The sequence below is a fragment of the Microcaecilia unicolor genome, chromosome 3, assembly GCF_901765095.1.
Source record: "Microcaecilia unicolor chromosome 3, aMicUni1.1, whole genome shotgun sequence".
NCBI classification, from domain to species: Eukaryota; Metazoa; Chordata; class Amphibia; order Gymnophiona; family Siphonopidae; genus Microcaecilia; species Microcaecilia unicolor.
The window spans coordinates 270,933,494-270,947,070 of NC_044033.1; the positions used below are offsets into that span (position 1 = coordinate 270,933,494).

At 45.6% G+C, this 13,577-nt stretch overlaps 1 protein-coding gene across 8 annotated transcripts in view; it reads right to left on the reverse strand.

Annotated features, from left to right (window-relative positions):
- The window catches only part of QKI (QKI, KH domain containing RNA binding), a 552,778-nt gene that overhangs the window by 81,050 nt on the left and 458,151 nt on the right, over positions 1 to 13,577 (reverse strand). For all 8 annotated transcript variants that reach the window (XR_003941579.1, XM_030198090.1, XM_030198088.1 and 5 more), the window contains one exon: positions 11,670 to 11,757. Coding sequence is in view for 7 of the 8 variants with exons in the window: in XM_030198090.1 (XP_030053950.1) it covers positions 11,670 to 11,757 (88 nt within the window). In the remaining variant the exon portion in view is untranslated. The remainder of the gene's footprint in view (positions 1 to 11,669; positions 11,758 to 13,577) is intronic.

Consider the following 13,577-nt stretch of genomic DNA (forward strand, 5'->3'; position numbering starts at 1 on the left):
AGAGCCGGTGGGGGAGGCGGGGCTAGTGCTGGGCAGACTTCTATGGTCTGCGCCCTGAAAATGGCAAATGCAAATCAAGGTCAGGTATACGCATAGAGTAGCACATGTGAGTTTATCTTGTTGGGCAGACTGGATGGACTGTACAGTCTCTCTCTGTCGTCATCTAAGTTACTATGTATGAATAATTGTTTATATAAATAACCAGTGATGAACAGGGTTTATTTGTAATCACTTTTTAGATACATTTTAGTATTTTTATTCTTTTAATTTTTGCATATTTGAAACGTCACTATTATTTTTATTTTACACATGGCAATCTGAATACTGGATTTTTCATTTTGATTTGAATGTCTCTCTAATTTAATCCTTTAGTGTCCAATGTTCCCATCAATCTGTTCCCATATGGCTTATTACGGGAACATTGGACACTAAAGGGTTAAAGCAAATATTCTCATAGATGGGTGACATCTGATAGAGTCCGGTGCGGACGCTGACTAGCGACATTAGTGGAGGTATTCCTAGCAGTGTCCCATCGCACATGTGCTGGTGCTTTCCCACTCGACACGCAAGAGCAGGTCCCTCAGTCTTGTAAGATAGCTAAAGAATACAACTTCAAGGAGAGGGCTGTGAGGGCAAGAGATTGGAGGCTGGGATGCAGAAAAGATCCATCATTCTGTGCAAGAGGGTTGGAAAATATTCCGGTGGCCACGGATCTTCAGAGGACAACTCCAGAAAAGAAGGAAACCAGATCTGCCTTGGCCAGTGAGGAGTGATTAGGATCATAGTTCCCTGGTCTTGCTTGAGTTCAGCAATGTGTTATCTATGAGAGGTATTGGAGGACATGCATACAGAAGTCCCTTCTCCCAATGCAGGAGAAAGGCATCCGACACTAATCTTCCATGTGATCTGATACTGGAACAGAACTGGGGGACCTTGTTGTTGAGATGAGTGGCAAAAAGATCAATGTTGGGGGGAGGGGGGCTGTGCTTGGAGGACCTTGCGGGCTATGCATATGTTGAAAGATCTCTCATGAGGTTGAAAACCATCCACAGTCTGTCTGAAGGGCAGTTCTCCTTTCCTGGTAGGTAAGTGGCTTGAAGTATCATTCCATGAAGGAGGGTCCACTGCCATATTTCCATTGCTTCCTGACAGAAGGGGTAGAAACCAATACCCTACTGCTTATTTACACTGAACATTGCAACCTGGTTGTCTGTATGAATGAGAATAATTTGGTTCTGTAGTCAATCTCTGAAAGCCTTTAGAGCATTTGAAATGGCCCTCAGCTCAAAGAAGTTGATATGAAGATTTTTTTTTCCTGAGCAGACCAAGTTCCTTGGTGTGAAGCCCATCCACATAAGCTCCCCATCCTAGGTTGGATGCATCTGTTGTAAACACCTTCTGAGGGGGTGGAATTGGAATGGTAGTCCCACAGTCAAATTCTATCAAATTGTTCACCAGAGAAGGGCATGAGTTAATTCTTGCAGAATCTGGATTGCATCCACTAGACTCCTAGCAACCTTAGACCACTGGGAAGCTAGGGTCCACTGGGCCGCTCTCAGATGGAGCCGTGCCATGGCAGTGACATGCACTGTTGAGGCCATGTGGCCCATCAATTTTAACATTTGTTGACCTGTGACCTGATTGCTGCTGCGGGCCTGCAAGGCTAGTGCTGTCAAGGTGTCTGCTCTCGTTTGTGGGTGAAAAGCCCGAGTCAGCAATGCATCGAGCAGGGCTCCCATGTAATTAAGTTTTATTTCAGGTATACTGCACTATTTAACTTATTTCAGGTATACTGCACTATTTTCCATCCCCCATCTCTCTTTTTCCTATCAGACACATGAAGGAATTTCTAGCTGGTCACATGCTCTGATGGGGTCTCATGTTGCTAAGGCAATTCAGATACTTGGTATATCCTGTTACAAAAGTGATTACAGGTATAGCAAGGACCAATTGCAAGCTTCCAGCACATATGAAAGTCCAAATTACAAGTCTCCAGCCCATGGGCAGCATCTATGATTGGTCCAGGGTAGAGGAGAGGTGGATGCTCACAAAAGCCTGTAAAACCACGCCTCAGACAAAGGAACTCTGAAAAACTAGGCATGGAGAGAGTGTTTCAGATCCGTCCAATGGCCTATGTTTTTCCCTAAGGGGTCTGCTTCCCCCACCTTCGTACCTGAGAGAATCTAATTCTCTATAGCTATGAATCTTTCTTTCATTCATTCTTTATCTGCTTTCTCTCTGTTCTGTTTCCATTGCTTTCTCTCTGTTCTGTGACCTTTTTATGAGGAACAAACTTTCTTCCTCCTTTCTCTCTTCTTTATCTAGTCTAATTACTTATAATTATTACCAGAGGTACTGATGCTAGATTTTGTAAGTTTGTTATAACTTTACAACTGATGTCTGATGCTGTGATGGTGGGTGAGCAATTAAAAAGACTTTTAATGCTCTCTAATTCCTGTATAATTGTTCTATAATATTTTGTGATATTTCATAAGTTTATAGCGAATAGCAAATCAAATGCGCAGCCTAGAACAACTCCAAATGCTGGAGCGGAAGAAGGTGGGACCTTTGGGTAGTTTATGAGAAACCCTAGTAGCTCCAAGACCCGAATAGTTAGGCACATTATCTCTATCACCCCTCCTGCAATGTACTCTTGATTAGCCAATCATCCAGATACAGAAACACATACTCCCAAGTCTGCGTAAATACATCACTACTACTGCTAGAAACTTTGTGAATACTCTGGGAGCCGAAGCAAGGCCAAATAACAGAACACAGTACTGTAGTGGTGTTTCCTTATCAGAAATCTGAGATGCCTCCTGTGAATGGGAAATATCAAAATGTGGGTATATGCATTCAAGTCCAGAGAGCATAGCCAATCATTTTCCTGAATCACAGGGAGAAGGGTGCCTAGGAAATCATCCTGAACTATTCTATCATCAGCAATTTGTTCAGGGCCCTTAGGTCTAGGATGGGACAAAATCTCCCCCCCCCCCCATCTTCTTGAGCACAAAAGTACCTGGAATATAATTCCTTCCCTTCTTGCCTGGTGGCATGGGTTCGACTGCATTGGCCTGTAGAAGGGCAGAGATTTCCTCTACAAGTACCTGCTTATGCCAAGGGCTGAAGTATGAAGCTCTCAGTGGTCTTTCACACCAATGCACTACTACTACTACTACTACTATTTAGCATTTCTATAGCGCTACAAGGCATACGCAGCGCTGCACAAACATAGAAGAAAGACAGTCCCTGCTCAAAGAGCTTACAATCTAATAGACAAAAAATAAATAAAGTAAGCAAATCAATTAATGTGAACGGGAAGGAAGAGAGGAGGGTAGGTGGAGGCGAGTGGTTACAAGTGGTTACGAATCAAAAGCAATGTTAAAGAGGTGGGCTTTCAGTCTAGATTTAAAGGTGGCCAAGGATGGGGCAAGACGTAGGGGCTCAGGAAGTTTATTCCAGGCGTAGGGTGCAGCGAGACAGAAGGCGCGAAGTCTGGAGTTGGCAGTGGTGGAGAAGGGAACAGATAAGAAGGATTTATCCATGGAGCGGAGTGCACGGGAAGGGGTGTAGGGAAGGACGAGTGTGGAGAGATACTGGGGAGCAGCAGAGTGAATACATTATAGGTTAGTAGAAGAAGTTTGAACAGGATGCGAAAACGGATAGGGAGCCAGTGAAGGGTCTTGAGGAGAGGGGTAGTATGAGTAAAGCGACCCTGGCGGAAGATGAGACGGGCAGCAGAGTTTTGAACCGACTGGAGAGGGGAGAGGTGACTAAGTGGGAGGCCAGCAAGAAGCAGATTGCAATAGTCTAAACGAGAGGTGACAAGGGTGTGGATGAGGGTTTTGGTAGAGTGCTCGGAAAGAAAGGGGCGGATTTTACGGATGTTGTAAAGAAAGAAACGACAGGTCTTGGCGGTCTGCTGGATATGAGCAGAGAAGGAGAGAGAAGAGTTAAAGATGACCCCAAGGTTTCGAGCTGAGGAGACAGGGAGAATGAGAGAGCCATCAACAGAAATAGAAAACGGGGGGAGCGGGGAGGTGGGTTTGGGGGGGGGGGGGGGGGGGGGGGGAAATGAGAGCTCGGTTTTGGTCATATTTAATTTCAGGTGGCGTTGAGACATCCAGGCAGCAATGTCAGACAAGCACGCTGAAACTTTGGTTTGGATGCAAGGTGAGATATCAGGGGTAGAAAGGTAGATTTGGGAGTCATCAGCATAGAGATGGTAGGAAAAGCCATGGGATGAGATTAATGAACCAAGGGAAGAAGTGTAGATAGAAAAGAGGAGGGGACCAAGAACAGAACCCTGAGGTACGCCGACAGGCAGAGGGATAGAAGTAGAAGAGGATCCACCAGAGTGAACACTAAAGGTGCGGAGGGAGAGGTAGGAAGAGAACCAGGAAAGGACAGAGCCCTGGAATCCAAGTGAGGACAGGGTATCGAGAAGTATGCTGTGATCGACAGTGTCAAAAGCAGCGGAAAGATCAAGAAGAATGAGGATGGAATATTGACCTCTGGATTTAGCAGGGTGTAACCAAAAAGGACTATTTGAAGAACCCACCGGTCGGAGGTTACAAGAGGCCACCTGTGTTGATAAAAATTCAGCCTACCACCTAGTTGTACTGGAGCCAGTCAAAAGCTTGCCCCTTGCTTTGACTGGGGAGCTGGCTGGGGCTTTTGAGAGAATGACTGGTGAGGCCGAGAATGCTGGGTCTAGGAGTTCTGGGCAGAGTGGGAAGTTGGTGGAAACCTATGCCTTTGAGAGTAGTAGGGTCATCAAGGCCCACTCAGAAACTTCCCAGAGGCTGCACTGGAGGTTGCTGAAACAGGGTTTGGATGGTATCTGTACATTTCTTGATGAGGTCTGTGACCTCTTTTATCTTATCTCCAAACAGGTTATCACCTAGGCAAGGAATGTCCTCAAACCTCTCCTGAACTGCTGGTCAGAGGGACACGCAGCTGCAATTACAGAGCATCTATGGCAGAGAGTCTGGATGCTATACCAAAGAAAGATATTTTCTACACCCCAGCTTTACTGGCGAAGCTCTGCGGCCTGCTCCTGTGACAGAGAATCCACAATATTTCTGCAGATCAAAGAATGCAAGTAAAGGCTTATGTAGAGCTTGTCAGACTGGATGTGGGCAATGAGCAATGAGGCCTGAAAAGCTTTCCTCCCAAACGAGTCATGTCCAAACATCTCTATCTAGGGGCGTTCAGACATGAGCCCTGGAGCTCCTAACCTGTTTGAAGGTGGATTGGACCACCAGAGAGTGGTGAGGCAGCTGGGCTCTCGTGAATCTGAGAGCCTTCTAGATATGATACTGCGTACCCACCTTCTTAGGTGCAACCTGCACTGAGAAGGGAGATTTCCAGTTCTTCGTCAGTGCATCTTTGAGGATAGGGTGCAATGGTACTGTTACCCCTTTCTTAAGAGGAGACTTGTAGTCTAGGACAGTTAACAATTCTGCCCTAGGCTTTTCGACCCAGCCAGTTGGGGTTTTCAAGATATCCTCATTAAATTCAATGCGGATATCCTGAAAACCCTGACTGACTGGGTGTGCCCCAAGGACTGGGTTGAAAACCTCTGTTCTAAGTCGTTTCTTGCTGACCGCCAACCACTGTTTCTATAATGCTCCATTATAAGTACATAAGTGTTGCCGTACTGGGCCAGACCGAAGGTCCATCAAGATCAGTATCCTGTTTTCACCAGTGGCCAATCCAGGTCACAAGTACCTGGTTAAAATCCCAAAATAAATACATTTTATGCTGCTCATCCCAGAAATAAGCAGTGGATTTTCTCAAGTCAATTTTAATAATGGCTTATGAACTTTAGGAAGATATTCAAACCTTTTTTAAATCTCCTGGTGATAAACTGTTCATTTATGCATCCTTTTGGGCACAATAAACTTGTGTTACCAGTTGACCTTCTGGTGCTTTCATCTAAGGGTGGCTTGGAAGGTTTGTGTACCACCCCTATGTATGTGAAAAATGAACTCATTTGGAGAAATTGTCCCTCCCCTGTACCACACCCTATTTGGTCTCTCTTATAATACCTTATCACCCATCACATCTTCACTCTTCAAACCAACATCTTCAAACGAACATCTTTTGTCCCTTCCTCTACCCTCACAAACCAGTTTAGATTCTACCCATCAATGGTAAAATTATGCCTTACCTGCTGATAATTTTCTTTCCTTTAGTAGCAGCTGATGAATCCAAGAACTGGTGGGTTGTGTCCATCTACCAGCAGGTGGAGATAGAGATTACAAAGCTGAAGGCAGTGATACCAGACGGCCAGCTCCTCCTCCACCTCATCACCAAGCAGAATCAGACAAGAAACCAGGAAGCCTTTCTCACCAACCATACAAAACAGAAACTCGTCAGGCTGACTTTAGAGAAACCACGACTGCAATGGAGTCCTCTTCAGTGGTTTCTGCTCTCTTTCCTCTTCTCCTTTTTTTTTTTTTTTGGAAATTAAAGACTAGGACAAGAACAGACAGGCAAAATAAGCGCGGCTGACAAAGGGCGGGATCCTGGATTCATCTGCTGCTACTAAAGGCAAGAAAATTATCAGCAGGTAAGGCATAATTTTACCTTCTTTAGCGTATGCAGCAGATGAATCCAAGAACTGGTGGGATGTACCAAAGCAATCCCCGAGATAGAACCACCGCTGCAAAGGCATCTTCTGAATAGTGAAGGCACATCCGTTCCACCCGAGGTAGATAGCAATCTTGTGAAACGGGCCTGCAATGTCACTGGCGAGATGCAACCTTTCTAAAAAAATCCACAAAGTATCTGCAATCCAATGAGAAAAAAATCAGATCAGACCAGAGGCTGCCGTCCAACGGCAAGAACCAGCAACAAAGACAAACAGAATATCTGAATGCTGAAAAACATGCAACATCTGCGAATACTGGAGAACCCTCACAACATCCAAAAGACGAAGCGTCATGTACTCCGTGTGAAAATCCCCCTCCCGAAAGGAGGGAAGAAAGAGAGGCTGAAAAAGAAAAGCCAAACCACAGCCGAAAAGGAAAGAATGAACCAAAAGCAAGGTCACTTCAGCCCCCACAAATTGCAGAAAAAACAGCTCAGCATGGCTGCGCTAAAAAATTCAGACACTCTGCGTGCTGAAGAATTGGCAACCAAGAACAATGCTTGCAAGTTCCCAAGCATAGCATTCTGCAAAGGAACAAAATGAGTCTGAAGAAATGCTCGGTAGACAAGGAGCACCAAGCTAGACTCGGAAAATACGAACAAGGTTTCAGGGTGAACAAGGTCGCAGAGGTGGAGGAGCAAAGCACTATGCAAAAAATGCACCGCCTCCGAGTGCAAGGCCAGGCCCTTCTGCAACCCTTCCTGCAGAAAGAACTCAATCGCTGAGGAACAAACGCCCACAATGAAGACCACGCGTGGGCTGCGACCAGCCTCAAAAAATCCTCAACACCCGAGAATACGCGATAGAAGTGGACTGTGGACCACATACAAGATTGCAACAGAACAGTAACCACTGCGTCCAAAGAACTCTGTTCCTCAGAGTCGGCCTCTCAAAAAACCAGGCTGTAAGACCAAAAAAAAGAGGGATCACCCACTCAGGAACGGACCCAGAAGGAAGAGCCCGGTGTCAAGCAGGATCCAAAATGAAGGTGTCACCAGGAGCCGCACCATATCCACATACCAACAGCGCCGTGGTTAATCCGGAGCTACCAGAATGACTCATCCCTGGTAGCGAGCGATCCAAAATATACTCGGCCGAAGATAGGCCACGGAGGAAACACTATCAAAGAACGTCCTCCGGCTAAGGAAGCAATTGAACAACCAGCCCTGCCGAATCGCTCTCTCTCCGATGACCGAAGAAATAAGGCATCTGGGCGTCCAGCTGGGACACCATCAGATCTACCTCCGGAGATCTCTACCTGAGGTCAAGCTGGAGAAGCACAGGTATGGAATAACCATTCTGCTGAGACCAGAAGACGGCAGAAAAGAGAACTCACCGTAGGAAAAGCCGCAAAGTGGGCCGCATAGAAACGGAACATGAGGTCCCCTGCCCGCTCTATGAGGGTGACACGACCTGATGGCCACAGTCTGACTCTGAGTCCCACTCTATGGAAGAAGTGCTAGAAGATGAACAGCACCAAAAGCAGGTCCAGGCAGGGGAGACAGTACAAGCACCGCCTGGCCTGCAATGTGTCCTGAAAGGCTAAAAGACAAACAGCACCAAAAGCAGGTCCAGGTGGGAGATCAGCTACACCATCCCGTGCCATCCACCGCCCCAGAAATGGAAGGAGGCAGCAAAGGGCTCTCTAGGCTGAGAGACTCGCATCTGTGATCACCACCATCCACTGCGGAGGCGCCAAGGCATCCCTTCCACAGGGAGGAATTGTGGAGCCACCAGTTCATGCGCTGCTGTACCAAGAACAGCCACGGAAGACACTGCTGACACTCCTGGAACACAAGAGACCACCCGTCGAGAAGCAACAGCTGAAGAAGTAGTCTATGAGCACCGCCCACGGCACTATCTTCAAAGTGTCCGCCACAGAGCCCAAGACATGAATGCATAGCCAGGCCCGAGGACCCAAGTCTGAACCTAGATCCTCCAGTCCTCGGTCAAGAAAAAAAATCATACCAGAGCTGTCTGGAATGGGACGAGGTGGCTCATTTAAAGGGTGACCACCCAGCCCAAGGATTCTGAGAAGACCCAGGAAGATAGACTCTCGGATCTCGTTTAGAGCAAGGTGACCTCTGATGCTGTCCTTTGGGAGAATGCCACAAAACTCTCAAACCTAGGAAAAGGTGAAAGGAGCCATAGCCATGCCGAAAGGCAAAGCCTGGAACTGAACATGAGGGCCCAGAATGGCCAAAGAAACCGCAGATAAGAGGGCCAAAGAGGAAAGAGAAGATACGCTTCCTAACAGAGAAGTACAGGGAAGAATGCTAAATTGAAGTAGCTCTTAACATAGCTTGCTGTCCAATATAAAGAAAAAGTGAAAAATTGCGCACAGACTGAAAGCACAGCACTAAGACAGGGAAACCCTGTACTGCCCGGTCCTGTCAGAAATCTTCTGTTTCTTCTGGTTTTGTTTTGTTTTCACACCGAATGAAGGCAAAGGAACTCTCTTGTTTTTTTTTTTTTTTTTTTTTTTACTGGTGAGGAAGGAGGCTAGAGCTCTAAAGATCGGGAGGCAAGGGGGGAAAGGGTGAAGCAAGGACCCAGATGGCTGAGTATGCCCCCAAAGTCGGCACCACCAGCCAGACACCCCTAAACTCAACTGGCCCACAGGACCCAGGAGTATCCCCAGCAGACAAATCCAGGAGCTGCTGAAGAGCCGTCCACCACCTGCCGGAGATAGAGATGTACTGAGGTGAAGGAGGAGCTGGCCGTCTGGTATCACTGCCTTCAGCTTTGTAATCGTAATCTCTATCTCCACCTGCTGGTAGATGGACACAACCTACCAGTTCTTGGATTCATCTGCTGCATACGCTAAGGAACAGCATCTTTCATCCTGGACCCAACATTGTAGAATTTGCTCCCACTTCAACAGTGAGCTTAACTCTCATTTATAAAAAAAATATATAAGGCTGGCCCCAAAGCTCATTTTATTTACTTGAGCCTTTCCATCAGATTAGTGGCCTGTGGCGGTTCTGGTTGTTTACTTATCTACCCCCAAGCTGCAACCCTCTGATGAAAAACTATCTGTACATATTCTTACATTCCTTCTTAACGCTCCTGTTCATCATATCATTCCTTTCCATTTTAGCCTATATACCACTTGCTTTGGCAACACTATAATGCAAGTCCTTAACAAACAAGCTGGGTGTACAGAGGGGCTGAGGCTAGTGGTATGAACTAGCTCAACTCATAGAAAACCTGTCTTGGGAAGGGAGGCCACATTTCAATTGGGCATCTCTAGGTGAAGGATACAACAGCTGGGATCACTCTGTTGATGGAGTTGATAGGCTGGCAGGTGATCATGGGAGCCTGTCTAGTCAAAGACTAGATTTAGTTGTGCCTAAAGAGGGAAGCTTCAAAACATAGATGATTGCATAGCATAGCAGAAAAAGCAGTCAGGCCAGTGTTTTTTTTTGTAGGAAGAAAAGGTACTGGTACTCATTATAGGCGGAGTCACCACCTATGGCTCTGCCCCTAAGATAGCCACACCCACATTAGCCAACCCTTAAACCAGCCATGACACATATAAATAAGCATCATTGAAAATATACCAGTATAGGAGAAAAAAAATAACTTGTGATTTTTTTTCATTATAAATAATTTCTGTAAGCTGTTACAGCTCCAGTATACCCAGTGCAATATAGGCCAGCAGATTTAACTTCTCAAATTGGACATATTCCAAACACTAAAATTAAAATAAAATGACTGTTTTTCTGATCATGTTGGTCCCAGTCTCTGATTTTGCTGCTCTCTATCTGTTCTCTTAACTCTGTTTCCAAGGCTTCCTTTCCATTTATTTCTTTACTTTCCTCCTTTCTTCTTTATTTCTTGCCCTACATCCATAAGTAAAAAGCTGGGTCCTCCTCTGTGGAATTGACTGGAGGAGGTATAACGTGGATTCAGCTTTTGCCTATTATCTCCATCAATGTGCAGTTTTTCTCCTCTCTTCCCTTTCCCTCATCTCCATCCATGTGTGTCTTATTCTTTTCACTTTCCTCCCCTCCATCCATGTCCAGCATTTTCTCCTCTCTTTCCTCCCCTATATCTATATCCAGCAATAATTCTCTCTCCCTTCTCCTCCATCCAAGTCCAGCATTTTCCTCTCTTCCCTGCCCTCCCCTCCATCAATTCGCCTCTCTCCAGCTCCCCTCGTCCATTTCCAGATTTCTCCTCTCTTCCCTGCCCTCCCATCCATGTACAGTGATTCTCTCCCTGCCCTCCCCTAAATATCCAGCATGTCTCCTCTCTCCCCTGCCCTCCCTTCCCATCCATGTCCAGCGATTTTCCTCTGCCCCTGTCCTCCATGTCCAGCGTTTCTCCTCTCTTCCCTGCCCTCCCATCCATGTCCGGCGATTCTCCTTCCCCATCCTCCCCGCCATCCATGTCCAACAATTTTCCCTCTTCCTGCCCATCCTCCTTCTCCCACTGCCTGCCTGAGAATTCGGGCCCCCAGCATCAGCCAGTGCAGCGATTAAGAGAGGCTGCCGGTGTCGGGGACTTCCCTCTGAGTCCCGCCTACTTTGTTTCAACTTCCTGTTTCTGCATAGGTGGGACTTGCAGAGGGAAGGCCCTGATGCCGGCAGCCTCTCTTAATTGCTGCACCGCACTGCTGAGTCGCTAAAGAAAAGTGAGGAGGGGAGCGAGAGGAAGGGTGCAGGTCACCCGGTACGCCCGTACTGGTGCATACTGGCACAACACAGAAAAGGCCTGAGTCTGGCACAAGGCAGTAGTACCCACCCAACTGATCCGATGGTCTCTCCCTCTCCCTATATATATAGATATATATAGATATACAGAAATAAGCATACATATATCTTTACATATCCACACATATCTATAGTTAAATCTATAAACACAGATAAAGACACATGCATGTGTATTATATCTATATATATCTTACATACACACATAATGATCAATATTCCACTATTTGCATAAAAACCAACACTGCTGGAAACAAAATAGTTTTCATATGTGGATTATTAGTCTGCATCCTTACGTGATTTGATGTTAGCATCTCTATAGGTGCCATTAAGAATTGCTAGCTCCATCAGTTGCATCTTTTTAAGGCTGTCTTCTCCTTCTGCCTGTGAACACACACATAAAAAATTGTTACTGCTGAAAAGGTATTATCACTGAGCAAATTCATAAAACTTTTTAGAAAAGCAATAAACATTTGGAACATTAAAATTGCATGTCCTTGAAATTTGGTATCTTTGAATTTGTGGTTGTGGTGACTTCCACTCCTTGTCGGGTTTGTGCTTGCAGATTTTTTGTGGAAGACTTTCGGCTTTTTTTTTTCTAAGGGCTATGGCAGCTATTTTCCCCAAATTATAAAACACTGTTGGACTGTGAGCTATAGCAAGTTTTCCCTACTTATATGATGACTTCTAAATACCCAGCAGATGCAGTTAGTCCCCCTTTGGTGGGCAAACCAGCATCACAGGCTGCTTGTATTTCCCCCCCAACATTCTGTTAGCTTTAATTTTGTTCACTGTTTTTTGAGAAAATGTAATGTGCATTGTTGGATTTTGTCAATGGTACATGTCTGTATATACCACTGACAAACACACATTTGGAACATTAAAACTGCATGTCCTTGGAATTTGGTATCTTTGGACCTGTGCTTGACTTTCACTCCTCGTTGGGTTTCTGATAGCCTTTAGAAGAACATCAACATAAACTAAACACCAAAACTTAAATTGCATCATAATTAATACAACTATCTGTACATAGTGCTAAATCTTGTAAATGTGTTGCCCATAACAGAAAATCTAGATAAACATCTATACATCTGAAACAGTAACGTTAACAGCATTTATACATTTATCAAATTCCAAGAGTTAAGCTCATTAGAGAGTGTTCCACCATGCTATATTTTGAACCTTACATCAGAATAAATCATCTGAACAAGAATAAAATTAAAAATATTTTTTGTTTTAGTATTTACATATTACTCCATATTTTAGATTGCTTCACTACAAATTAGACACAGGCATAAGTACCAACTTTTGGAAATTACTGGTGGTGGTAAACAGAGAACATATGCTCTCTGGACATGCGGATGAAGTCTTCACAATACTGGGGGTGCTCAAACATCCACAGAGCTGGCAAATATGCCCTAACCTACCTATTGTCACCCCGTCTCCATGCCCTTCCTAGGGCTGTCTCACCTAGTAGGCATGACTAAGTAGCTGCCTAGGGTGGCAGATTCAGAGAGGCAGCAAACAGCTGCCATAAACAATACAAAATTATAGGTCCTGACAGTTCCAATAATTCAAAGATTCAACAGCACATTCTTTAACCTGCAGGAAGAGTGGACACACACATACATACAAAACAGAGTTTAACATTTAAAAGTATGATGTCTAAGTATATATCTTTACAAGATTGCTGGGGAGAAGTGTTGTTGAAATGATTATGACTGTTAACATTATCAAAATTTCAGGGGAGGAGGGGAGACCCATAGTTCCCTTGCATTGACACTGCTCCCCCTCCTCTCAGTTCCTCTCCCAACCACAATTTCATCTTTCAGTTGCTCTCCTAGATCCTCAGAGAAATATTACAGATCCCAGCCAAAACCCAATTCTTTTACAGTTAGCCATGGAAGGAAGCCTGCCTCTCTACATTTGGTTCAGGCCCCCCAAAACTACAGCACTCCAAGCACCACCAGTTCTCCACTGGTGGCCTGGCAGTTGGCAGCACTTTCTATGGGTCACTGCTGCCAGTCCACCCCCTCCCCCCGTGCACATTCAGTTTTTGTTAAACTGAGCATGCGCTGGGGGGGGGGGGGGGGGGGGAAGTGCAATGGCGGCCCATGGGAAGCGCTGCTGACTACCAGGCTAAGTATGGGGGACTGCTTTCGGTACCTGGGCCTGGGGAACCCACCAGCTCAGGTATTTGGGGG